The sequence below is a fragment of the Tachysurus vachellii genome, chromosome 9 (assembly GCF_030014155.1).
Source record: "Tachysurus vachellii isolate PV-2020 chromosome 9, HZAU_Pvac_v1, whole genome shotgun sequence".
Taxonomy (NCBI): Eukaryota; Metazoa; Chordata; class Actinopteri; order Siluriformes; family Bagridae; genus Tachysurus; species Tachysurus vachellii.
Window position 1 is genome coordinate 7,738,679 of NC_083468.1, and position 27,244 is coordinate 7,765,922.

Sequence of the window (27,244 nt, forward strand, 5' to 3'; positions counted from 1 at the left end):
TGACTAGGAAGAGGATGGAAACCATGCCGTCTCCAAGTGGGCGTGTTCTTTCTCCCACCGGTATATTAATAAACCCCGCCTTCCTGCGCTACGACCGGCGCGCTGTGGATCCGTCCAATCCGCTTGCCGCCTGTGTCATTATTTATGACCAATAGAATCCATAGGTGTGTCCCTACGTCATCGCCGGTGCCGGAAGTAAATTTCCAACGCGATGAAAAAAGCTACACTATACGCCTATTATTACTAATACCGATTCGTTTCGTGGGATGAAATGTTCCTGGGTTTGTTATGCTATGAAAAAGCCGTGTTAAGAAAAGTAAATGTTTCGATCGGATCTGAAATGGTAAAGATTTTAAAAATTTGTAGTCTGTTCGTTTAAACTACAAGTCCCATAATCCAACGCGAGAGTCGTGAGACGGTGTTTTCACATCCGGGCACTTTGACTGTACGTAGTTAGCTAGCTATTGAAAGGAACGATTAATCACAATTATCAGCAGGATTAAAGTAATCGCGTCGTTATATAATTATAGTATAGCGATATCGTATTTACAGTATCAAGCAGGAACTGGTACTTTAACTGTTATAAGTCGTTTGTTAGCCTCTAAAGGTAATTGGGTCGGTGAAGAAGCACTTGATTGGATGCTGATCATATGACGAAGTGAGTGGGCGTGGTTTGTTGTCAAAGCCATATTTATTATTATTATATGTTGTCAGTCCACGAGTTTGAGTCTATCCAGAAAGGTAAAGCTGGAGTAAACAATACATGTTGTACAAAGCTCTGTCCTGTTTTGATGGTCTAGTCTTATGATTAGATAACTCAAGTCTAGAATATTTATATTAAAGAGAATATTTCAATTTTTTTTGTTTTCATTTACAGGAAATAACACATTCATGTCATCTCCTGAGATCCAGTCTGTGTCCTGGGGCCACATGAAGGTCAAAGGATGTTCCTCTTCCTATAAAGACTGTAAGGTGTGGCCAGGTGGTAGTCGGGAATGGGACTGGAGAGAGACTGGGACAGATGTGAGTGCAAAAAAACCCCAACATTAAACAGACCTTTCCTCTTTCAGCACTGGTGCATTTCAGTCAACACCAGAAAAGCCCCTACTCAGATGCCACCTCTTGGAGAGGGTAGTTATATTTAAAGGGGCGATATTGTGAGAGTTGTTTTTTCTCACTTGCTGCCTTACGAACTAAATCCGAAGGCATGGCGAAGCAAAAAGCTACTACTAGAGAAAAAAAGCCAACAAATATAACAGGCAAGATTAACATCTCAACAGCTGTATGATCTGCTTGCATGTAGAGTGTAGTAAATTTCAGGGCACCGAAGCGTTTACATTTCAAGCATTTAGCAGACACCCTTATCCAGAGCAACTTGCATTATCTCCTTTTTTAATATACAACTGAGCAATTGAGGGTTAAGGGTCTCCCTCAGGGGCCCAACAGTGACCGCTTAGTGGACCTGGGATCGAACTCGCATCCTTCCAATTGGTAGCCCAACACCTTAACCACTAATCTACCACATGCCCCAAAGTGGTTAGCATGTTCGCCTCACACCTCCAGGGTTGGGGGTTCGATTCCCACCTCCGCCTTGTGTGTGTGGAGTTTGCATGTTCTTCCCTTGCCTCGTGGGTTTCCTCCGGGTACTCCGGTTTCCTCCCCTGGTCCAAAGACATGCATGGTAGGTTGATTGGCATCTCTGGAAAAATTGTCCGTAGTGTGTGATTGCACAAGTGAATGAGAGTGTGTGTGTGTGCCCTGCGATGGGTTGGCACTCCGTCCAGGGTGTATCCTGCCTTGATGCCCGATGACGCCTGAGATAGGCACAGGCTCCCCGTGACCCGAGGTAGTTCGGATAAGCGGTAGAAAATGAGTGAGTGAGAGAGAATTCTTGATGCTAAATGATAAAAATGCTTTGCTACAGAAAAAAAGGAAATTACATTTAAAACTATTTGTATACCATAAACTCCCAAATGCGCTATACTAAACGCCCTACATTTCTCAGCACTATCCAGGGGTCCAGCCAGCCGACCTGGAGGAAATCCTGAGGAAAGGAGTTCAGACACTGGTCATAGGAAGAGGAATGAGTGAAGCGTTACAGGTGATTTCAATGATCAGTCTTAAAATATAACCAGATAAATAATAAGATATTAGTACTCTAAAGTGAAAACTGGATAAATGGTTATGTCTTGCTGCCACAGGTGCCTCCATCCACAGTGGAACATGTGAAGAAACAGGGAGTGGAAGTAAAGGTACTGCAGACGGAGAAGGCTGTGAAAGAGTACAACAACCTTGCAGGACAGGGGGCTAAAGTGGGAGGAGTTTTCCATTCCACTTGCTGAAGATGTCGAGCCGATGTACGGTGCCTTACTTCTTGGCTGCATGTTAAAAATCTAAAGCAATTTACTACCGTTTGTTATTTAGTTTCTACGGAAAGGTTGTTAAAATATGCTTTAGTTCTTTAGAAATGGCAGTTATTACAACATACAAAATACAAGGTTTTATTATATGGAAAAACTACAGATCAATATTTTCTGCCAAAATAAATTCAGTGTTAACCAAAACAAGCTGTTGATTCATTTGTTGCAGCTCGGTTCAGCTGGGAGGCAATTTTCCTCCTACAGATTTGTCTCTTAATGTCTGTCCCAGGTCAGCGCCGAGCAGGTTTCGGCATGACGAAGACCTTGACAGGCTTGCTGAGGGTGATGGTGCCCTCGATTGAGCTTTCGGTAGTTGGCAGGCTTTCTGTGCTCTCGTCCCAGGCTGGTTTGTGCACTGCCAGTTTACTGCTGTAGGCCAGGAGCAACTGCACCTCGATCTGAGACGGCTCTGAGAAGAAGAAGAGAAAGCAAGAAGTCGTCTTTAAGGAAATTATTTCGTTCATCCGTCTTTAGTGACCGCTTTATCCTGGTCATATCCTTGTACATGGTGTTGAAATTCCTACTAGTCTACTGCAGTCTACACACCACTAACACAATATATTTATGGTTTTCAGGGCTTCATTATTATGATGTTTTTTGTTTGAACAAATATTTCACTACTCTCTCTGTGTACTAGAGAAATGGCTTGACTCCCACACATTCTGGCAAGAACTACCTTCTCCAGCCTAGATGCAATTCTATTTATATCAATGTGGCTGCTAGGGTTTCATCTTGTATGCCTTAATAAACTCACACGAGCATGGGATTTATCTCTTTTTGTTAAAAAAGCACGTTAACGAAATCCATATAGACAAAAAAAAAAAAACAACAACATGGAGTATCCATGCTATAATTTTTCACAATTTGCTAAAATGACATTAACTCTGATTGGTAATGAGGATAATCATCAGTATTGATTACATGTTTACCAAATAAACAAGCAGGGATTTTTTTTTAAACATCACTTTTCCAAATTAAATCACAAAGTGCAGGAACATGAGCTTTAAAAAAAAATGAGTTATGCTGAGCAGTGGGTTGCAACTCATTATACTCAATAATATGGACAGGTCATTCCACAAGTAATGGACTACATTCCAGGCAAGTAATGAGAATAGTCTCACCTGTCCAGGCAGTATGGGATAGATACACCTGAGTGATGAGCCGTGTCCTTCCTGGTCCTGGTGTCCTAAAATCTCCAGGCTTGGGGTGAATTATGTGCGACTGTCCATCTGGGTAGAGAACCTACAGAAAAGACGTTTAACATGTTTACTACTTGAAATGATACTGTATTATTCCTGCTTAATGATGACTCAACAATAAATTATCCCTGACCTGCACTTTAACTTTAGCTTGTGGGTCTTGAACGTGTTCCAGAGTGGCATCGATGTCTAACCCCAGCACTAAGCCAGAAGTAAACCGCAGCGGGTTGTCGGACTCTCCTGTCGGCTCAATTATCGTAGCTGAAGCTCTGTGGATCTGGAAACCCCAAAACAATAAAAAGTTAGAAGTGTTCTGGGAGGCTGTAAGAAATATTATGTTCTGCACAATTTTTTTTTCTTCCTAAATGCCACTTTGATGCAGAACGAACAGACCTGCTCCGGGAGTTTGAGGTGAGTGAATCTGTTATGTCTCAGAGTGGTCTGGAGGATCTTTACTAAATCCAGAGGTTTGCAGGCTATGAGTCTCGGCATCAGTTCTAGAAGCTTCTCCACAAAACTGTCCTGAAGGTGGGGCAGCTCGGTCATGAAGAGCCTGTGCGGGCAAAAGAAGGCTGTTTAGGTCTGATGGAATGGGAAACAAAAAGATCATGCGAATGATGTTAAGCATCATGAGTTGAATGCATGGAATTAGGGTTAGTTCCTGTCATCACTTGTTATAGCTGCCATAACCAGTCATTCCCTCCATAGCCTCCCTGTTTTTCCTCTCTCAAAGTTAATAAGGAGGAAAATGCAGCTTGTCACCAAGAAACCTCCTCGATCCTAAAGACTCCAGTGTTAGAACTTACTGCCTGTTAGAAAGTGTTTAAGTAAGCTATATAAATGTCTCCTCACAGAAAACGTCACCTTATCAAAGGTAATATCATTTTTGTCCACCGTACAGCTGTTGAACTGATAGGCGCATTAATAGAAATATTTTGCCCTGGAGACCCCATATAGGTGTTGTTACTGAAAATAAATTCCATACACTTAATTACTTCTGTTAAAACAATCACAGTCACCAACCAGCCAGACCTACATGCTCACCTACCTTGTTGCTACACTCATTGGTCATTTTATTATCTGTGGTCAGGTGGAATTTTGTAGCTAGACAAATAGTGAGCGTTGCTATGTACAAGTTAGCATCCCACCTCACCAGTCAGTGCTGAGAATAAACAGAGAAAAAAAAATCACAGCTGTGATCATCATATTCCCGTCACGTATACCTTTGGAAGGATTCCACTTCCTGTAGGAACTTCTCACACGATCCGAGAAGAGGCTCAACCCTAGGAAGGAAAAGTGGGTCAGAATGATTCTCTGGTCACAACCAATTTTTTTACAGATGTTATTTTAGAATATTGACCATAAAGCTGCATCGACACACGACAGGCTGTATTATGGTAAAATAGGAGCTGATGGTGACTGAATCGGTCCATGGGGCTCTGAATCAGTGAAGGAAATGAAACTTCCTTGGCATTGTGCTTCTCTCTGTTTTTCCCAATCCCCCATGGAGAAGAATGAGTTAAATCCTACCCACAATCATTTCTAATGAACTTCATTGGTTACATAAATGTCATTTAAACCACAACAGCCCTGAGCAGGACGAATCATTTATTGAAGTATTGACGATGAATGAATGCTGTTGTCAGATACAGCCTTTCCTTTCAGCTCCAGTTTCTCAGGCCTCAAAATGAATACCTTTTATTTTTGTCACAATGTTTGCATAGCAATTTCTATTTGTATAGCATTGAATTACACTGAACTGTGGCTGCGTTAACACTGTCCATATACAGGATTGTAAATGCATACTCTCCTGTCTTTGTGTGTGTGTGTGTGTGTGTGTGTGTGTGTGTGTGTGTGTGCGCAGTACAGACCCTCTTTTGGTGCGGGAATTAAGAACAAGTTGTAGTGCCTTGGCTTGCAGTCGCACATTATGTATAGTTGCCACATGACGTGTCTCCAGTCCGCTGTATAGGAATTCCAACTTATATGTCTCATCTAGGACCTAACACACACACGCACACACACACACAGACAAAAGAGAGAAGAGAGAAAGAGGAAATACAGAAGATCAACCTAAAGTGAGGAAAGGTTCAACTTTGTCATTGTAGGAGTACAAGGCAAATTACAAAGTACAATGAAATACGGTATAATCAACATAAAAAGAACCATTTATATTTGTTTACATTCAGCTTCATTTTGTTCAGTCTGAGGCAGATTCAGGCAAAAAACTGAATAGAACCATCTACACACATTGTGTGTGTGTGTGTGTGTGTGTGTGTGTGTGTGTGTGTGTACCTGCTGTGCAGCAGTTGATGCCATGGCATTCTGTTTCAGACACAGAGGCACAGCCATGTTCCACAACTTCTCTTGTAGAGCCTGAGATATAAAAATGAATAAATAAATATGAAATAAATTTGTTGTAAAAAAAAACAACAACATTGGTGTTATTCACTGCCCAAGCACTTTGGTTCACTGTGTCAGCCGAGACTAATATAGAGACTAATATATTTTATAATTTGTACAATTTCCACAGAATGCTTGAATGCAGAGTTTTAAAATGAAGTGTAAAAATATAAAATACAAAGAGATCGTAAAAGCAGTCTGTTTCTCATGCCTTTACAGAATCCCAGAGCTTAGGGCTGTATAAATTTCATTCATGTGACATGATAAAGGCACCTTCATAAGTAGAAGTTGACAGTGCAGGTATGTTGCGCAAAAATCCGCAGATCCAGCCAGCTCCGTCTGCAGCATCCCGAGCCTCTGCAAGTCTCTGTGTGAAGAAGAGACCAGATAAACCTCAGCACACCATTCAGTCAAATAACCACAGGAGACTGAGTGTAACACAGTGTTTCAGACCTGATGGTAAAGTCAAGCAGGTCCTGAGCTCCAGTTGAGTCCAGGTTCTGCAGATTGCTGACTCGAGTCAAGCTCTCCTGGAGGAACTGCTGCGCTGAGTCCAGGCTGCAGGGCTCCATTCCTGATGACTCCGAGCCCAGACCCGCCGCCTGCTTCCTGCCTGGTAACTGAAAGCGGAGAAAAGGTTAAACGAAGAGAAGGACAAAGACACGATAAGAAAAATACTGTAAAAAAAAAAAAAGGTTCAGGATCTCACCCTGAGCTGAGGCACGAGGTGCGAGAGGCTGTCACGTAGGTATGCGTAGTGCCGGAACGTGTGGTCTGAGAACAGGGCTGGCATGGTGGGACAAGACGTCGCTGCATTAAACACCAGCACTAAAACGGCAATGTCTGATGAAACTCATATCAGGAAAAATCACCATCTAAGGGCTATGAATTGTGTTTTGTTTTGATTTATTTTCAACCCATAATTAAAGTTCTTTTGCCATAGAACAGGATGCGATCTGTGCTGCAAAGTAAAACAAATACACTTACCAAAATACTCTAGACAGAAAACAATTTTTTCTTTTTTATACATCTTCTGTACATTTCTCTCCTTTTAGTAAACAAATTGGTTCAGGATACACGCAGGATCGTCCATGTCCGGCTCTGGGGTGTCGAAATAAGGGTGTGTGCTCAAGAGCTCAGGGACAATGGGCAACACCAGAGTGGGGTGACGAGCTCCGAGGAACTTCAAACACCTGTCGGGGTGAAATGAAGAAAGATGAGGTGCAAGAGGTGTGTTTAAAAACCTACACGGATCACTGGTTAGTGCTAATTCGACTGCGTTACAGAAACCTGCACTCACTTCCACACCGAGTTACGGTCGGTCGGATACTTGGCGAGGTTCTTCAGCAGCTCCAGCAGAGCCAGCTGGATGCACTCTTTGGTCGAGACGTTCGTGTAGCACAGCAGCTCATGAAGGGCCTCTCGGATGTCCCGTGATGAATCCTAAACTCGAGACAACAACGTTCCTTAATTACAAAATCAGCCAAAAGCTAATGATTACTGATGATTTTAGATATTATTATGTTAATACACATATTACAAAATAAAGTCAACAATAAATAAACCGTATTGCTTTAAGAGTCTCCTTATTTTAAATCTGTTTAAATCTGTTGCACAAAAATATGAATGACTTATTTTATGTTTAAAAAAATCGCCAAGGAGTTTTCATTGTCGGTGCTTTGTAACAGTCGGTAGGTTTTCCACTACGTGAATGTCGTCCGAAAAAGAGGAGTTTAATCTACGATTTCTTGGCAACACAACAAGCTGTTTATTTATTAATAGCTTCAAGAAAAGGTGATAAAGGTATAACTGGTTATATCATTTAGGTGGTAAGAGAAACCAATGTAACTTTAATAAATAATAATTGTTGTTATCAACGTTACTGTAATATCATGCTGCATTACACACCCCGTCACTGATCATTTTTCTTTAAGAGTGTTTGTCTTCATGATTTATTCCTTAGGTAGAATGTAATAATGTAAGGTTTTTTTTAATGAATGAAAACATTCTATCATGTTTTTATCTTTTCCCTGTACAAGACGCTGTGTAAACTAGTACAATAGAAAAAAATAAAAGTATACTGCAGTACTGAGGTAATAAATAATCAACACCTTCTGACCAATCAGAATCCAGAATAAGCACACTGGGAATTCTTGCGTATTCTGGGTTTAATGTACCTCGAGCACGGCGAGCACTGTGTCCAGCTGGTCCTCACGAAGCGTGATGTGAGTGGAGATCTGTCGCAACACGTGGATGGACTGCAGTCTCACCTCCTCGATTTCGTCATTAAACATGTCCACCAGGAAGTCCAGGCACTTCTCTGCAAAGCTGGGAGAGGACAGAGCCAGAGAACACAAGGCCTCCACGGCTGCGATCCGCACTTCTGCAAAGACACACGTGCACGTCGATGGAGATTTCTTCGAACGACGTGTACCGTGACGTGATGAAGACCTTATTAAAGCTAGGATACGCACCGTACATCTCGTCTTCAAGTCCATGCACAAAAGCTCCACAGGCACCGGAGTCGATCAGGTTTACACCAGACGTGTCCACTTTCTCTCTGGGAGCGTCGTCCGCCCATCTCCGGCCTGAGGAGAATTCTCCGGAAGCGTAGAGCTCTTTGGCTCGCTCGTGAGCTGTGCGCTTTCTCTAACGCGTGAAGAGCAGACATGGGCCTATAATCAACAGAGCTGCAAGGACACTCCGAAATACATTTCACTTTTCCTGGGCTCCATTTGGTAGACGGCTGCTCATCAGATAAATCGTGTTCTATGCGGAAGCCGCTGTTACTACTGTTTCTAATGCTCTGAACACAACGATGGTATTACGGCTCTCTGATGATCAAAGCTAGTAGCTTTCTGGTGTAGCTACAACACACTGTATGGAGACAAAACTGAGCTGTCTACACTGCAAAATGAAACAAGGTGCAAAAAATGACTTAATAGCAGGTCTTAATATCTTGAATCTAGTCAAATTCATTTACTATTGTCATAGGAAATAAAAGTATTAAGCTTATTCCTAAGCATATTTTACTGTTGTACTACGTAATGATCTACAAATAAAACATCAATATTCATTCATTCATTCATCTTCTACCGCTTATCCGAACTACCTCGGGTCACGGGGAGCCTGTGCCTATCTCAGGCGTCATCGGGCATCAAGGCAGGATACACCCTGGACGGAGTGCCAACCCATCGCAGGGCGCACACACACACACACTCTCATTCACTCACGCAATCACACACTACGGACAATTTCCCAGAGATGCCAATCAACCTACCATGCATGTCTTTGGACCGGGGGAGGAAACCGGAGTACCCGGAGGAAACCCCCGAGGCACGGGGAGAACATGCAAACTCCACACACACAAGGCAGAGGCGGGAATCGAACCCCGACCCTGGAGGTGTGAGGCAAACGTGCTAACCACTTAGTCACCGTGCTCCCCACATCAATATAATTTAACTCACTCTCTTTTACAGTGTGCAATTAACCAGATACTTTTTTTTTCATATCACGCTGAATATTTCGTCGGAATTTTTTTTTTTTTAATCTCTTTCGTTTTGTGGGAATCCAGTTTATAAACCAGACATTTTGCACACACTAAACAAAAATCTGTTTGTATCATAAAAAAGGCACTACAGCTCAACACAGGAAGAAATGACACCATGGTAACACTATAAATGTGTCCATACCCTGAGATCGGACATCAGCTTCTTGTCCAGCGTCTGCTCCAGGAAGTGTGGGCTCACCTGCTTCATAGAGCCCTGAACAACACAAACGGGTTACAAAATAAATATTCAGTGAATACAGGACAAGCCTCGCTAAAATATCACTCAAAAAAACAAAACAAAACAAAGAACAACAACGCACCAACAACTTGGCAGCCTGCACTCGCACGACCCAGGAGCCATCGCTAACCATGTGGCAGATCTTCCCAAAAGAGTCATCGATCAGCCGGATCTCCTCGTTGGAAGACGGAATAGGGACGATGCTGCATGACGTTGTGGAGGGGGAGAACAAGACATTACCTTCTTCCGTACAGAAAATGGAGCAAACCAAAATGTATAAATCTCGATGAATTGTGTATTCATGACACGGTAAGAAATTGATGCATTAGTAAACCTCTCAGGGTAAAGCTGGCTTAGCACCCACACCATCTGCACGGCGGCTGAGCGCACTTGCTCATAGTCGTCGCTCAAGAGCTTGCAGGCCTGCGGGACAAAAGGCAAATCGGTTCGGAACGTGCATTTAAAAAAAATAATCTATAATAATAATTAAGTAATAGACCTGGTTTTACCTGGTTGTAGATCGTCTGCTGGAGCTTCATTCCTCTTTCATGTAGTTGCAGCTGACGACACATAAAAAGAACTCAGTCAAACACTCTACAGTCTTCACTTTACCGAGGTTGCATATTGACAAAATATCTAAATATTTATTTATTATAAACACATCACATTCAATAAAAACTCTTTTTTTATTTTATACATTTCCATGACTTGCCAATTTCTAAGTCAGAAGAAAAAGCCTTTATTTGATTTGTCCCTTAGACGTTACAGCACAGTGAAGTTCTTTCTTCACATATCCCAACGTTGGAGGTTGGGGTCAGAGCACAGGGTCAGCCAGAAAGGGTTAAGGGCCTTGCTTAAGGGCCCAACAGTAGCAGTTTGGCAGTGCTGGGGCTTGAACCCCAACAACCCAGAGCCTTATCCACTTGAGCTGAATCCTTAACACAAATCTCAAAAATACTGATTTTACGTACTTTACGATTTTACGTAAATAAATGCAAACGTGACGTATCTAGGATTTCCAGGAAATCAGATGTGATGAAACCCAGTATTTAGCCAATAACATTTATTTGCCATAATTTTGTCCATGAAGTGAAAAAAGAGATAAAGGGGGAAAAGAAATGAAAGAAAATGCCCTTCGACTCTGAAATCTTACTCAGAATATCAGGAAGATCTCAGGACTGAGTTCAGCATATGACGTCCAAGCAACATGAATGTTTTTGATTGGTCAACATTGACGTATTAGCTTCTTTTTCCCCACTTTGCAGTAAATTTAATAACTTCAAATGCAGTCTTGAATAGCCTTGAATATTAAACATCACTGTAGAAACTCAGCTATCTGAGTAGAACAAACATTTAAATACCAAATTCATATATAAATACTATCAGCGTACAAACTCTGGATCACTTTAATGTATTTCCTTTAACGCAAGGCTAATGAGGCTCACCATAGCTTTAATGGCCGCTGTGCGAACCCGGGGGTCCTGGTCATTGAAGTAGTCACTGATGAGACTCTGGACGTCCCTTAGGGGTGCAGTGGAAGTGCCTGGTGCTGCCTCACTCTCTTTACTCGGAGGTTTGTCCACAGAACCCAAGCAGCCGAGGAGCTGTAGACACTTATTGCGTACCCCAAAATAAGTGCTTTGAAGGTGCTGTTAAAAAACCGGTGTAGATTATAAAATTGGGGTTGTTTTAGATCGTAGAGATTTAAATGACAAAATAAGACAATTACTATAATTACCATTATACTATTGTTATTAATAATACAAATACTACAGACTAACTGGGATTGGAACACTTTATTCTTCAAATTGTTATTCGCATTACTCAAAAGAACAGGAACTGTGTTACCTTGCAGGCCACGTCGTAAAGTCTCTGAGTGACTGCCATGTTGTCTGGTAGCTGTGTGCCAATGACCAGTAGAGTGTCGAGCAACTGGGCCAGCACCTGGTTAGACTCTAAAAACGTGAAATTTCATATACTTCATAAATCTAGAACAACCTAAACATGTGGCCTACAATCCATAGTGTTGCTTTCTTTCAAGAGTCAGTATTTAAAACATACATCGTACTAAATGAGCCAAAATTACAGCTAAAAACTTTCCAAATTCACAATGGAGCTGACAACAACAAATGCACTGAGGGAGGAGAGTCAGCTGTCTTCATTGATTCGTACAGAAATAAATCGATATTTTTACATTTCTGGGATTTGGCAGTCTCTAGCAAGGAAAACAAATCAAGGTTTCCTGCCAAGACAGCAAAATTGGCCATAGTCACTCTGCCCTGTATATCATAGCACCATTAACCACTAGTGGGCATTAGAGAGACTATATATGTGGAAGAGGGCAGCTAGCAATTTCTGAGTGTTTTACGTTGTCCTTTGATGCATTGTGAGCAGTAGTTTAAAACAATGCAGTTGACAAACTTCACATGTCATGGATGAAGAATTGCTATGGCATGATAGGGGGCTGCTGGCTAGAGGTCAGCATGAAGGTTCTTCCAGACAAGACATGGCTACCCAACCCACCCTGGTGCTGGAGTACCCCTTGTCCTGCACATTTGAGTGTTTTCACTGCTTTAACACACCTAGTTTAAGTCCTGGAGACTTTAGAGATTAGTCTAAGTGTGTGTGTTAGATCAATGGGTGTTCAATGGTTCGACCATAATTTACATTTACATAATTTACATCTAAAGCGTTTAGCAGACACTCTTATCCAGAGTGACTTACATTTTATTTCAATTTATACAACTGAGCATTTGAGCATACAATTGAGGGTACAATTGCCCAGCAGTGGCAACTTCGTGGATTTGGGATTTGAACTCACAACCTTCCGATCAGTAGTTCAACACCTTAACCGGGATGCACTTATATAACAGATATATGAGTATATGATATATGCGTCATCGGGTAGGCATGGCTTATTTGATAATCTAACCCTAACCCTAACCGTAGTTTTTGGTTGTTTATTTGTTTTCGAAAATAGCTTAACTGTAAGATAATAAAGCATAATATTTTTATAATATAAAATCTACCTGTTTTGTCCTTCATTATCCATCGTAGGTATGCTCTTTTTCTTTTTGAAAGAGGGCGTTTTTCCAAGACCTCCAAAAAACACGCCCACTTTACGTCATGGTAACGAAACCCCTGGAATTTAGTGAATGTCCACCTTAACCACTAGGCTACCACATCCCAATCCAGTCTAACCTATCATTGAAGTGTACACACACACACACACACAAGTAGTAACCCATGTAGCCACAGGAAAAAACAGAAAACTTCCTAAAGTCTGTAACTGGAGCTTGTGCATTGAAAGTTTTCACTGACAGCAAACAATGTTTCTGTTGTTAAAGGAAAGCGGCCTGGTCACTGAAGCTTCATAGTCAACAGAGTGGAATGTGGCAAGGAGACAGACGTTTAACTGAGAGAGAGGCAGAACAGAATTAATTCCTGCTCTCTGTCTATAAATGCAGATGATAATTAAAGGAGAAAACGTGGCTCTGTTATGGTGTGGGGACACGGCTTGAATTCACTTCTTCCTGAAAGAAGAGTCACTGGAAATTCCTTCTGCTCACAATTATCCCATCCCATTCCTCAAGGAATGTTTTGATGAAGATGTAAATGGCCTTCACAGTCACCAAATCTCAACCCAGTTTTTTTTTTTAAACTGGAGTGTTAGACTTCACTCTCAAACATTATCATCATCAAAGGACCAACTGAGGGAAAATCTTTCTCAGAAAAAAAGAATGGTGTTCATCACTTCTGAGCACTTCCAGAAATGTGCAGGAGTCACAATAACACCCACTACCCACTTTTTTGGTGAGATTTTCCTGAAAGTCATGATTTGATACCAGATGTTGATGTAGCACATTTCTGAAACATCAAATCAGGATGCATCAAAGGACTTGAGTGATTTCCACAACAGCTAAAAGCACTCAAGATACTTCATACCATGCACTGAATCTAAACTCAGCAGTGGCTTAACAGTTGCATAGTTAATAGTGGGGCATGTGGTAGCCTGGTGGTTGAGGTGTTGGGCTACCAATCGGAAGGTTGTGAGTTCAATCCCAGGTCCACCAAGCTTGTTGGGCCCCTGAGCAAGGCCTTTAAACCCTCAATTGTTCGGTTGTATAAAAAAAAGTAAGTACCTCTGGATAAGCTAAATGCTGGCCACAAGTGTATATAGAACTTGTTATATACTATATCTGGAACTTACCTATGTAGTAAGCCTGCTGGTTAAAATGAGGCATCTCCAATACTCACACAAACACCAACTCTGACGTCATAAGGACTTTTATATGTTGCCAGTCTTTGTACATTTTGTACACAATAAAAGTAATATTACTTTTCCTAATTGTGGATGCAATAAATTATTTCCTTTATGTTTTAGGAGGTATTCAGCAAGTACCTGACAGGGATAATCGCTGAAATCACTTACTGTCATGATTCAGAGTGTTAATGACTTCATCAACAATGCAGTCAGGGGAGAAACCAGATGTTTTGGAGAGCAGACCGAGCAGTGAGGCAATCTTCAGCCTGACTGAGTTATCAGCCTCCTGTTAAATGACAATATTCAGAAGCGTGACATTAACAATGACCACATTGCACAAGCTGAAATGCTGACGTGTCACACTTGTCTGGTCAGAAACTTCATAATACTGTCCCTTATCTTAACTTCTCTTACCTTATAATAGTGCTCCAGAAGAATGCGCACTACACCCTCAACGCTTTCTGCCTCCACTGGTTTTCGAGCAAACTGGAGGAGATACTGCAGGGCATCTGTGGGGCTGGTGGCTTTGCACAGGTCAATATGAAGGGCAGCAGATTTACTAGGCTTGGTTAGACGAAGCCTCTTAGCCGGTACCTCCTCAAGAGGTTGTTGCTGGAAAGTAAGATGGGGCATGTTAATAAAATAATGTCCTAATACTGTGTATTATACATTACAAAGACTCATTAAGGTGCAATTCCAAGTGCATTCTGCTTGTTTATTCTAGTAAGAGATTATGTTTACACCTATACTAATATTTATTATTTAAAAAGTGAATTAAATTCAGGTTTACATTATACATGAGTTACATTATACATGAGTTACATTACATTATACATTATACATGTTTTTGAGTTATTGGGGTTTGGATTAAACATTTAAACCATAAAAAGGTAAATATGAAAATGAATGATCAGCAGTATAACTATATGGACATCTCTCTTGTGTATGAGATGTAAAGACAGAATATATGGTATATGAAAGCTCTCAGAAACAAAGAACAGTACTTTCGGGTTGTCATGCTTTTAATAAAACACTTCTGTTAGAAATGTAATGGGAACAGGGTTAAGGGCGCTAACAGCTAAGCTAAGCTAAGCTAGGCTAAGCTAAGCTAGGCAGTGTTAGCTTAGCTACATAGCTATCTTTGCAGTAACAGTTGGCTCGTTTGTTTAACACAGAGTCCATTTTGCAGAGCATGTGGGTGCTAATGAGTTTTTTCCCCACCTGCACAACTTTGGAAAATTCCTCGTAAACCCGCTTTTTTAGATGAGCAGCCATAATAACACCGAAAAGCGAACCGGTGCTTAGAATATTTGTCTCATTTTACTTGCCGTAAAGCTTCTTCGTCGCCTTCTTCTTCACCTATCTTCTGTTCGCACCGACAAATGGCGCCATCCAGCGTCTAAAAGCGTAAGCGTTTACATTACATTTCCTTCAAAATGTATAAATTAAATATATCTAAAACACGCAAAGCGATAATTCATTCATTCATTCATTCATTGTCTACCGCTTATCCGAACTACCTCGGGTCACGGGGAGCCTGTGCCTATCTCAGGCGTCATAGGGCATCAAGGCAGGATACACCCTGGACGGAGTGCCAACCCATCGCAGGGCGCACACACACACACACTCTCATTCACTCACGCAATCACACACTACAGACAATTTTCCAGAGATGCCAATCAACCTACCATGCATGTCTTTGGACCGGGGGAGGAAACCGGAATACCCGGAGGAAACCCCCGAGGCACGGGGAGAACATGCAAACTCCACACACACAAGGCGGAGGCGGGAATCGAACCCCCACCCTGGAGGTGTGAGGCGAACATGCTAACCACTAAGCCACCGTGCCCCCCGCAAAGCGATAATGTAAAACAAAAAACACACGACGTATAAATGAACCGTAAAAAGACCCAAATAGACACGAGAATAGCCCACGTTAATGTCATTTAAAAGTCAGATCGTAGTGATGTGTGGTTCACAAGTGAGTCGGCTCTTTCAGTCGGCTCTTGACACCTTGACACGGCGGTCTTTTTAGATAGATGCTGGTGCAATGTTTTAACTCTAGAAGGGCGGTGTAGTTGAAAAATGCTTCCACTGAAATAATCTGAGCGTCTCAACATTGTTGGGATGTGGAAGAGTCGTTTCTTACTGATGAGTCACTTGAACACATCACATTATTCTTGCTCATTTTCAGAAAAAAAAAAAGACTAAAAAGAAAAAATTGATTTGTAAAGTTCGTCGTGACAAACTTTGATGTTGGCTTGTCGGAGCAAGTATTCCCAAAGGCTAGTATGCTGGGGTGCCAATACTTTTGGAGAAGAGCGTATACGAGCATGTGACGTCACCTGAATACCCGTGAAGCAGTTAACCTCATTGTGCTGAGTGTTTTGATATGTCACATGTCCATTATGTGGTCATTTTTTATTTTGGGGCGGGGCTGTACGTGACGTAACGTGACGTCATCAGAATACCTGTGAGGAAGCTCCCCTTATTGTTCTGAGTGTTTTGATATGTCAATGTTATGGAAAGTGTTTTTGATTTTGCATATATTTGGGACAGAGCTGTGGGAAACCCGAAAGGCCAGTCAGTATACCAATTAAAAACTTTGTCCACCCTAAAGAAGCTGGCCGAGTTTGGTGTAGATAGATTGAAAGCTTACCGAGTTATAAACATTTTAAAGTTTATAATGGGTGTCTATGGCAAAAAAAAAGGCCATTTTGAGACCCGGTACCGTGAGTACTGGAACTCGGATCGCTTAGAAAAGAGACCAGGGTCTACAACATATCTGAATTTGGTGCATGTGGCATAATTAGCCAGTTAAGCTGATGTATTCTGTCTATTTAATAGTGTTACAATAAACAAAAATTTTTAATATAAACAATCGATTAAAAAAAGGCTTCGTACACAGGTTGAAATGTGAAAAGGACACAATCACTACTAATTTACATTTACAGCATTTAGCAGACACTCTTATCCAGAGTGACTTACATTGTCTTATTTCAGTTTATACACCAGAGCAATTGAGGGTTAAGGGCCTTGCCCAGGGGCCCTGCAGTGCCAACTTGGTGGTCCTGGGATTCAAACCAATGACCTCCCGATCAGTAGTCGAACACCTTAACCACTGAGCTACCACATCCCACAAAAAATATTATTTAATAGTATTTTTTACTAATAAAAAAATATATATTTCTGCTACAGTATAAAATATAAACTACACAATAATTACAGTTAAAAATGTGAGTTATGTAACTTACATGTAAATATGTAAGAGCATTAAGTGATAATTCACACACAAATACAAATACAAATACAACACCCACATTCATTATACCACGGCACTAATGAACTCTCGACTGTGATGGTCTAGATTAAAATTTTCTATAACAGCCCTGACACTGTCCCTGTATTGTAAAAAAATTCTTATATTAAAGGTGGGGTCTCCGATGTTTGAGAAATGCATCAGAAAACTGAGTCGGGCCGACAAACAAAACAAAAACAAAACAAACGTGTAGCCAATGAGCAGAAAAGGGGCGTGTCTTTTCAATATGCGGCGGAGAGAGTGTTCAGTGCGCATGTGTGACATTAGCAGAAAGCGGTTTTAACATTGACATGGAGGATAAAAACAAAGAAAGAAATCATATTCACAGATTGAAGTTTTCCGAGTCAATAACTCCTGAGCTAAACGCTGTTACTAGACAAAACGCAGTTGTAGAGTTATTTGTGTAGTAACAGCGTTTAGCTCTGTGAATATGCGGCCAACTTTACTTAAGATGGCGAGGCGCTTTTTTCCTTCTCGATAGGTGAGTAACGTTGGTTTTGCTTTGTTTCACAGAACTAATATATGCCGTCCTTTGCATGATTATGCTTGTGTGTCATTTTTGCTTGTTTGTGTATCTGCAATCGTATTGTTCTTCCCTTCAGCTATGATAGACACATTTCTTTCCATTAGTTTCCTGGGTTATGTATACATGTGTGGGTGGAGCTATCAATACAGGGGTGGGACCCATTTGGGTTAGGGGGGTGTTTCTTTTGGTGATTTTATATGTCAACATTGGCTTTCAAACATCGGAGACCCCACCTTTAACGCTCTGTTTATAATAAATTATCCATTTAGTAGCAACGCAGTCACAGAGACTTGCATGGCAGATGCTCAACATGCCCAATCACGGCCTAATAATAAAGAAATTTATAAATGTGCTTTTATTTAACAATGAACATAAACACTGATTTGGTGACATTTTCTGAAAGGAGATCTTTATTTAACTTTTTTGGAAGGAGTAAGTGACAGCGTGTCATGATGCTCACTAACAAATCGTTAAGAAAAGTGTTATTAATAAGTTAACATTTGAATCTATGGTAAATCTCTGTGGTTTATTTCAAATAAAGAAATCACAAAATATAATTGTAAGAAAAGAATAAACTCATGTTTGGCTACATCACACCATGACATTAATTGTTTTCTGAGAACAGCACACCTTACTGTGATTTATTCCTTACTTAACAGGCATCCAAAATATCTGTCTAAAATATTTTGTACAATTTTACACTGCTGTGGGAAAAATATTTTGTCTGTGCTATTTTTGATTCTTGGCAAGTCGGCAAAAGAACATATTTGTGAGCACATTAAGGTCACATGATGCAAAGGGCTGGTACAAACTAGAGTAAATATTAAACAAGGGTGGCTACAGATGGCAGCAACGATCCTGAACGAGCCCTATATGACACATGCCTGCAACATAGGTGGGTGTTTTAGATTAATAGATAACCCACTTTTCTTATCTAAAGTGTTTGTAGGAGAAAATTCATGACCTCTGCGTTCCACTATTAAAAACCATTCCAATCATACTTGAAAGGGTGGAAGCACAAATCCTAGTCACCACCAAGTAAAAGTCAGCTTATAGAAGAAATTATGGCTCTTAAACAGAAAGCCTTTCTCTGTGCTGTGAGGTTTAATGCTCACTTTATATCCTTTTGCTTCTATGTCCATTTGTATGCAATCCAGAAGATCCACCACGGTAGCTTGAGCATTCCAGGGACCGAAACTCACAACAGATTCTTTTCTCATATCAAGACTGACCATGGCATCATTGCATCGTTCCAGGTCATCCTCTGTTTTTAGGACACATATGATTATAGTGGAGTATCGTGACGCCATGGCTTCTGCTTTGCCCACCCTGATAAGGACTTCTAGATTTTCGTGGTAGTTGCGCACATGGGATAAAAACTGCTGCCTTCCAACTTTCTCACCAAAAAACTGTGGGGACTCCTCCAGGATTTTCACCAGGGGTTTTATATTGTAATACACTGCATCCTTGTGAACCTCCAGCAGATTTTTAGTAGGAATCTCCTCTGAACGGAGAAACTCGAGAATGGCTCTAAAGTGTGTCCCGTCACGGTCTATGAAACAGCGACCCTCTGCATCCTTTAGAAGTTTGTGAGGCACACTGAACATTTCAGCCAGCTTTGAGTTGGGGAATTTGCGCAGGGTCCACAGGGTGGTGGTGTACACCTGACCGCCGACATTCAGCTGCACGACAGAGCACTGTAAAGGACAGAGAAGAACGTGGGGTTAAAGCGTGTAGTCTCGTCATAAGATGGCCAAGCTTCTGCATCACTTACCAAATTGGGATTATTATGCCTCAGAGACACCGTTGGACTTTTTTAAGGAGTCCAAATGGGTTTTTAAGTTGCATTTTTAGTCGCTTTTGATGTCAAAATAAAATCACAGACAAATTGAGTTAATAAGATCTTGTGAGTAGAAAAAAAATTGCTGCATGTGTGCTACAGTCATAGACAGTCTAGACACTCAACCTTGACCTTGTCTAACAACATGCTGCTGTCAGTTGTTTTTTTTAAAGCACACAAAATGCCACAGTATATTTCAAAGTAAAGTAAATGATGTACGAAGCAATAGACAAAATGATTTGTAAGCCAGTTCTTTTAGCAGGCCCACAGCTTCCCTGAATAACAAAACAACAGAGTAGAATTTTCTGGAAAACACAGAAAGCATGAAGACACAAAGTTACTGTATCATTTGATTATTATGACAATTAAACCAAGCTGAGTGTGGTTTTTATCTGTATTGATAACCTTATCATCTTTACCGATAAGTACTTTTTATTTTTGACCGAGTTATTATTAATATTATGTGTTTTTTTTAACACTTAACTAAAATGCGACGCTGTTGGATTAAACAGCACTTGACCTCAGCATTACACCTGTACAGGTAAACTAAACTCCATCTCATCACCTGTGTGTAAACGCGGTGCAAAACAATGATTTATCACCTCAAACGCAACACCTAGTAAGATTTATGTCCAAAAAGCACGTCATACAAATAAACCGACAAAACTTGTTACCTGTTTTAAAGGCTCGACTGCGAGTTTCCGTGCCGATTTGATGTCAGGAAGACTCATGTTTGTAAGGTCCTCTGTTTTACCCGCTAGATTCCAGCAGTATGTAGGTGTTATAGGAGTGGGCGGGGCTTTTCATGACGATAAAAGGGGGCGTGTCTACAACAATCCCACCTATAATTATTAGACATAAACTAAAGCATAATAAATAAAATAAATACTAAACGTCATTTACAGAATATTACTATTTATTATTACTAGTAGCACTGAACGGTAACATACAGCCCATATTTTAAATTAATTCCCAAACTACTTTTTGCAGTCAGGGATTTTTTTATTTGTAAAAAATAAAAATGCACAAAGTCCTGCACCAAGTCATTTTTGTTTTGGCTTTTGGAGCTTATTGGCTTACTTTTCAGTTATAAGAATTTGGATTAAGCCCATTTCATTCAAGTGCTCAGTGAGACATATATGAGTCACAATAGTAGCGCAGTATTAGCAATGCCCACTTTGAGGCTTTACCTTCATATGAGTTCCAACAGTATTCCTAAACCAGCAGGACTGACCTTATAGATCAGCAGTGTCCAGTCTTATCCACAAAGGGCCGGTGTGTGTGCAGGTTTTCATGCCAACCCAGCAGAAGCCACACCTGATTCCACCTGTTTAATCAGTTGATCTTGCCTTTTAGTAGACACTGGTGTGGCTTCTGCTGGGTTGAAACGAAAACCTGCACCCACACCGGCCCTTTCCAGATAAGATTGGACACCGCTGTTATAGATTAAAGAAAAATGAATCAGGGCTGCTGAATACTGCATCAGTGTATATCTCAAGGTTGGTGAACACACTGTACATTGCTTCAGCCGGTCAGGAGCTTAGTTTCATGGTGTAGCGCTTGTATGAATTTAAGGGAAAGACCTGCTCATTATTATATATATGAATATATAAATTATAATATATAATTCAATATACCAAACTCGTATCCAAAAACTTAACCTCAACAGTTAAAAATATACCATTTTACCACACCTAAAATGACTTGGCTTTCATGTAAATGAATAAAGACAAAATAAAGACAACCATTAATTGTATTTATCCTTTTATTTTTGTACAGAAAATCTCATCCAATGGTGACCACCTAGAAAAGAAAAGAAAAAAAGAAATTAACAGGTTTTTTCAGCTTTAGTGTTTTTTCCCCCTACTACTGGACATTTCATCATTGGATATCCCTTCTCAGACAAATGCCTCAATGTCTTCAAGTGAAAGGGATCCTCCACTCAAAGGGCCCAAGCTCAGAGGCACAGAACATGACTCTGGACACAGACACCTTCAAGAAGCATAATCCCATTCCGACTCGTCATCGTATCATCACTGAAGGGGGCGAAAGTTTATCTAAAGCTGTTTGAGCTGCACACACAATTAATCCAATGGCAATACACACCACAGATCCTTATTCTGTAAACATTCTTGCAACGCATCTTTTAATACCGTTTTGACCAGGACTCAGTTTACAATTGCAATAAATTAGAAGTAGAATGAAATTCTCAGTAAAATGGGTCTATAGTTAGGTCATATTTGTCAGTTTACACACACAAACTGCTAATAGACAATTAGAAACCAGGTTATTAGATAGGTACTGACCAAACTGATTTATATTGTTGATTACCATGCCTAAATTCAAGACCTACTTTGTCTTCCTCACCATTTATGCTGTGGGTACAGGAGTTCCCTGGGGCATGACTGGGACTTCAGGCTTGGCCCCCTTCTGTTCAGACACGGGGGTGGTAGGGAGAATCTCCTCTTTGGGCTCCACAATGCTTACATGGTCAGGCAGAGGCTTCTTGGGGCCAATCTTACCACTAGGGTCCCAGGGAAGCATGATCTTAACCTTGATGCCGAGCACACCTGAAAACAGAGACACAATCCTCTTAAACAGGGTCAAAACAAACATTTCTTCTACATTTTCCCCAACAACAAAACATGGCCAGGGAGATGCATGGGACAGGGAGTCTTTTTTGTATCAATGAATTCTTGTAGATGCCCTTCTCAGACAAATGCCTCAATGTCTTCAACTGAAAGGAACATGCCACTCTGAGGAACTGAGGTCAGGGGCACAGAACGTGACCACTAACCCAGAATCCAGAGAGACAGCAAGTGTCCCGTTCCGACTCGTCATCGTATCATCACCGAAGGGGAATCACACAGTAAAAATGTCTTTCACTTTTGGGGAAACAGATGAATGGCACTACTTCCTTAAATTACCATAATTTTAATGTTATCCCCCTCCTGTTAACTGCCATAGCCATAGAAATGTTTAGAATCGAGCAGATAGTCCCCTTCTCCAATATGCATGGTTGGATTTATGTGCTTTTTTTTTTCAAAACTGTGGAACTGTGCATGTTTTATATTTAGTATCAATTCATAAAATGAAGTAATTTATTTTTTTAAACCTAAGACAGATCTAAAATTCTTTCTGTAATGTTGGAATAATAATGCAATCAACGATTTAGTAAAGCTTGCAGTAACCAGTTTTACATCATGCAAACTGCATGCCCAAATCTTAATGCCTTAAAACTTATAATGGTTGTGTGACAATTTCTATAAACACAAACCATGAGAACAAACATGTACCCAAATATGATTTTCACCAGCATGATGAACCAAAAGGGTAATAGCTGCTTCTACTGGCTTAAACCAGGTGCCTTTTTGTCTGTTCAAGATGCCCATCACACATACTGCTTAAAATAGAAGCCCATTGGTAATTCAATTTACTAAGATTTAAGTACACAGACTACACAATGTAACGCTGCTAATTAGACTCTTCCATTAGATACTAGACTTGCAGCTCCAGTACAAAGCTAAAGCTGCCATGGCTAACTGCATTTCAAGCAAGAATGTGTTGTATAGACAAATGTGACACGGATGTGATTCAGAAAATGCAATTCACCACACTTGCATCTGGTTGGTTTTTACACCACTATCTTCTCATCCTTCACTCACCTTGGCGAAGCAGGACGTGGCGGACAGCTGTGTCCACGTAATAGTTGACGGGGTCTCCACTGTGGATCATCAGACCATCCACAAACTTCATGGACTTGGCCCTCTGGCCCCTGAGCTTGCCGGACACGACCACCTCGCAGCCCTTGGCACCGCTCTCCATGATGAAGCGGAGAACACCATAGCAGGCCCTGAGGAAGACAACAGACCAGTCAACCATGGTGTTAGATCAAATTAGTTTCACATGCAAACAGAACAATGCATTTATTTTAACTCTTCTCAGACAAATGCCTCGATGTCTTCAAGCAAAAGGAACATGCCACTCTGAGGAAATGAAATCAGGGACACAGAACATGTCCACTGACCCACAATCCAGAGAGAGCTAATGTACCATTCCGACTCGTCATCGCATCATCACTGAAGAAAAATATTTTCAAAAAAAAAAAAAAAAAAAACACAAAAAAACAAAAAACAGCGAGATATTTTCTAGAAAGCATTATTGCAGTGTCTTATGTGGTTTAAGGTGCAAAAAATATGCATATTTTGAGGGCTACACTTTCCTGGGGAGAGGATAATTGTGTATGAATTGCACTCCTGGTCAAGTTTCTGACGTAGCATTGTTCCAAGCTCATCAAAGCCTTTGGCAAAAGTTTCAGCTTTGAGCTGTGGGGTTCAGTTCTCACATAGCAAGCGAAAATATTAGAATCTGTCTAGACATCTCTTTTCTTCGCACATGCTTTACCACGGGACTGGTTTTGATTTGTTTTGCTTGGATTTCATCAGTTGCTACATACCAAATATCTATAATATATGGAAAGTGTTTGTTTTAAATATTAAAATATATAATTTGCACGTATGACTTGCCTGCGGACAGCCAGACCGCCGAGCAGCTTGTAGCGCAGAGATTCTGCCTGAGCAATGGCACACAAACCCCTGGTGGCAACCTTCTCAGCATAGAGCTAACACAAAGATAGCAGTTAAGTATGTGCACCTGAAGAACAGTAAAATTCTGTAGAATGGCAACAAACCAACACAGAAACTCACAAAAGAACTTGTGGAAAACTAGTCTTACCTCCACACTGCCCTCTGGGAAACCAAACCTCTTCTGAACAACTGCGGTCAGTTCCCTAATGCGACGACCTTTCTCTCCCAAGACATTCTGGGTCCTAAACGAATGGGTTTATATTTTTAGACAAGTATCTAGTATCCATTTCATTGTCTAAACAAGAAATCTTTCGACTAATCTAACAAAGCAACAAAACAAAACTAAGCAAAACATCAAGCTTAAACAAAGCTTTACCTGGTGGCGAGAATGATGATCTCCGTCCTTGTCGGAGTGACCCGGACCTCCACACCGGAGTACCCATCCTCAGCAAGCTCTCGGGTCAGGAACTCGTTCAGCTCAGCTTTGAAGATGCCGTCTGTGACAAACTGAAGATGAAATCACAAACCACATCAGAAACCGCATCAATTCAATCTAAAACTATGATTTAATGTATGTCAGACTACACAGACATGAAATTCCCACATGTTCCAATCTTGCACATCAGACTTGACATTTGAAACGTTTGTTAAGTTAGAAAACAACCATTACTGCCTGGACATGGGTATCATCATAAAACAGGAATTCACTTTATTCAAGTGAGGTTTGAATAAAACATTTATCTACACAGCAGGCTGTACAGAGAACAGGTCTGGTTCAGGCACTACATAAAACGTGTGTAGCAAATTCACTGTTTTAATTACAAATCATTAATATTAGGCCTCAACAGGTTTAACAATAAAAAGGTGTCTGACTTCTTATACATGTGCATTATAGACAGCTTGCTATCCACTATATATGGGACAAAATATGGGCTTTATGCATTAAATTGCTTGACTTAAACGTCATCTAAAATCCGTTTGGTTCAATGTTACAACAAAACGGGAACTAAATAATATCATTATCGCTGTTTATAAGCAAGAAGCCGGGAGATGCTAAAAAAAATTAGCTCCTTGGCTAGCTAGCTAAGTGGCTAACAGCTAACTAACTGGCTAAACAGCACAGGACTCAAGAACGTCAAGAGCTAAAACAAAATAAAAGTTAAGGTCTAATATAAGGAATATATAATAAATTCACTTCACACACAAACTAATTACGAGTCTGTTTCGTGACTGATTTCAGGGCAGTGAGACACTTCACTCCTGCCATGTTTGGGTCGCAGTGACTCTTATCCAACTCAATCCGCTTATAAAATAATAACAATATAAATATCTTGCCTCGAATTATTATAATTAAGCACTATTGCAACCATATAAAACCGTTATTACGCAGCGATGCCTGAAACTTTCACGGATAATTGTATAAAAATCTCCCTAACCTTTCTCTTCTTAGATATTTGCACCGCCATCTTGCCGAAGGCCGCAGACAGGAAAGGAACGTTGACCAAAGCGGAAATCGATTTATAGTAACATTTTACTTCCGTTTGAGCTCCAGTGCTGATGGGAGCTGTAGTTTTCCGACGTAATTAAAACTTCCACAATCAAACAAACTAAATGAGTACTAGAATATCTAGTATATTAAGTAAAATACTAAAACTAAATTAATTAGTAACTAAATACTAAAACTAAATAACTAACCAAATAGATAAACAATTGCAGGAGGGTTTTCTCTCCTCTTATTTAATAAACAACATGAAAAAAAAGATAATATATACCTTTATACGTCCCACAATGGGTAAATTTCTCTGTTACAGCAGCAAAGAGAAAGAAATGCAAATATATATATAAGAATGGAGACATAATTATAACATACAGTATATACACAACACAATGTATAAATACAGAGAAGAAAAAAGAGACCACGAGTACGCTATTTGCACACAGGTAATATTGCACGTTTTTCAAAATTTCTGTTATTGCACGTGTTGTTAGAAGTACTTTGTTATTGTTATTATTACAGTTAAACAGTAATAACAGTGTGTATGGTGAATGATTCACTGGGAGCAGCTTTGATTGTTAAGTCTAATAGCAGCAGGGATAATGGACCGTCTGTATTCGCTCCTTCAGACACTTAGGATGTAACAGTCTGTCACTGAAGGAGCTGCTCAGAGATGAAACTGTTTCATACAGGGGGTGAGAGTTGTTCTCCAGCAATGATGATAGTTTTGCTACCATCCTCCTTTCTCCCACCTCCTGTACAGTGTCCAGAGGAATCCCCAGGACTGAGCTGGCCTTCCTGATCGGCTTGTCCATTCTCTTCCTTTCTGCAGTAGAGATGCTGCTGCACCAGCATACCACACCATAGAATATGGCTGAGGCCTCCACAGAGACAAAAAAGGTCTTCAGTAGCTCTCCCTGTACTCCAGACCTTAGTCTCCTCAGCAGAAAGAGTCTGCTCTGTCCTTTCTGTCCTATAGATTGCCTCAGTATTGTCTGTCCAGTCCAGTTTGCTGTTCAGATGAACACCCATGTATTTGTAAGAGTCCACTCTCACAATGTCCTTTCCCTGTATGTTCACTGGTGGTAATGAAGTTTGTTTGTGGGTACGGAAATCCACCACCAGTTCTTTGGTTTTCCACACATTTAACTGGAGGCAGCTCCGTTGGCACCAGTCCACAAAGTTCTGGATCAGTCCTCTGTACTCCCTGTTATCATCATCTGTGGTCAGACCGACGATGGCAGAGTCATCAGAGAACTTCTGCAGGTGACAGGTTGCTGAGCTGAACATGAAGTCTGCAGTGTATACAGTGAAGAGGAACAGGGCCAGAACTGTTCCCTGCGGGGCTCCAGTGTTGCAGACAAGGATGTCAGACTCACAGTTACGAGTCCTCACATACTGTGG

The 27,244-nt window shown here is 40.7% G+C and overlaps 4 protein-coding genes and 3 non-coding genes across 9 annotated transcripts; 1 reads left to right on the plus strand and 6 right to left on the minus strand.

Annotated features, from left to right (window-relative positions):
* The first annotated feature begins 200 nt into the window (after positions 1 to 200).
* Positions 201 to 2,567, plus strand: aamdc (adipogenesis associated, Mth938 domain containing). 2 transcript variants are annotated; one of them, XM_060877567.1, is made up of 4 exons: positions 201 to 658; positions 878 to 1,023; positions 2,006 to 2,101; positions 2,202 to 2,567. In XM_060877567.1, the coding sequence occupies exons 2-4, from the start codon at positions 892 to 894 to the stop codon at positions 2,340 to 2,342; spliced, it is 369 nt and encodes a 122-aa protein (XP_060733550.1). In that variant the 5' UTR covers positions 201 to 658; positions 878 to 891; the 3' UTR covers positions 2,343 to 2,567. The 2 variants fall into 2 exon arrangements, with proteins under 2 accessions (XP_060733550.1, XP_060733549.1); XM_060877566.1 differs by lacking the exon at positions 201 to 658 and adding an exon at positions 710 to 741.
* ints4 (integrator complex subunit 4) lies at positions 2,486 to 15,452 on the minus strand. The gene is made up of 23 exons (XM_060877565.1): positions 15,296 to 15,452; positions 14,489 to 14,686; positions 14,243 to 14,360; positions 11,659 to 11,765; positions 11,256 to 11,459; positions 10,320 to 10,370; positions 10,145 to 10,233; positions 9,893 to 10,013; positions 9,715 to 9,786; positions 8,497 to 8,671; positions 8,200 to 8,405; positions 7,323 to 7,465; positions 7,100 to 7,215; positions 6,732 to 6,865; positions 6,476 to 6,642; positions 6,296 to 6,389; positions 5,915 to 5,995; positions 5,491 to 5,621; positions 4,843 to 4,902; positions 4,013 to 4,172; positions 3,753 to 3,896; positions 3,542 to 3,662; positions 2,486 to 2,829 (listed from the first exon to the last, which is right to left on the minus strand). The coding sequence occupies exons 1-23, from the start codon at positions 15,347 to 15,349 to the stop codon at positions 2,651 to 2,653; spliced, it is 2,925 nt and encodes a 974-aa protein (XP_060733548.1). The 5' UTR covers positions 15,350 to 15,452; the 3' UTR covers positions 2,486 to 2,650.
* Positions 15,453 to 18,301: 2,849 nt separating this feature from the next.
* On the minus strand, positions 18,302 to 20,516 carry kctd14 (potassium channel tetramerization domain containing 14). The gene is made up of 2 exons (XM_060878560.1): positions 20,434 to 20,516; positions 18,302 to 19,616 (listed from the first exon to the last, which is right to left on the minus strand). The coding sequence occupies exons 1-2, from the start codon at positions 20,488 to 20,490 to the stop codon at positions 18,948 to 18,950; spliced, it is 726 nt and encodes a 241-aa protein (XP_060734543.1). The 5' UTR covers positions 20,491 to 20,516; the 3' UTR covers positions 18,302 to 18,947.
* A 994-nt stretch (positions 20,517 to 21,510) lies between these two features.
* On the minus strand, positions 21,511 to 25,881 carry rps3 (ribosomal protein S3). Of its 2 annotated transcripts, none has more exons than XM_060877569.1 (7): positions 25,782 to 25,881; positions 24,722 to 24,852; positions 24,494 to 24,587; positions 24,286 to 24,380; positions 23,425 to 23,612; positions 22,127 to 22,329; positions 21,511 to 21,562 (listed from the first exon to the last, which is right to left on the minus strand). In XM_060877569.1, the coding sequence occupies exons 1-6, from the start codon at positions 25,809 to 25,811 to the stop codon at positions 22,130 to 22,132; spliced, it is 738 nt and encodes a 245-aa protein (XP_060733552.1). In that variant the 5' UTR covers positions 25,812 to 25,881; the 3' UTR covers positions 21,511 to 21,562; positions 22,127 to 22,129. The 2 variants fall into 2 exon arrangements, with proteins under 2 accessions (XP_060733552.1, XP_060733551.1); XM_060877568.1 differs by having other exon boundaries at positions 22,113 to 22,329.
* Positions 21,653 to 21,801, minus strand: LOC132851842 (small nucleolar RNA SNORD15). Its single transcript, XR_009649062.1, has one exon. It is a non-coding gene; the product is annotated as a small nucleolar RNA SNORD15 (small nucleolar RNA).
* LOC132851843 (small nucleolar RNA SNORD15) lies at positions 22,466 to 22,616 on the minus strand. The gene has a single exon (XR_009649063.1). It is a non-coding gene; the product is annotated as a small nucleolar RNA SNORD15 (small nucleolar RNA).
* Positions 23,696 to 23,844, minus strand: LOC132851844 (small nucleolar RNA SNORD15). Its single transcript, XR_009649064.1, has one exon. It is a non-coding gene; the product is annotated as a small nucleolar RNA SNORD15 (small nucleolar RNA).
* Positions 25,882 to 27,244: the final 1,363 nt, after the last annotated feature.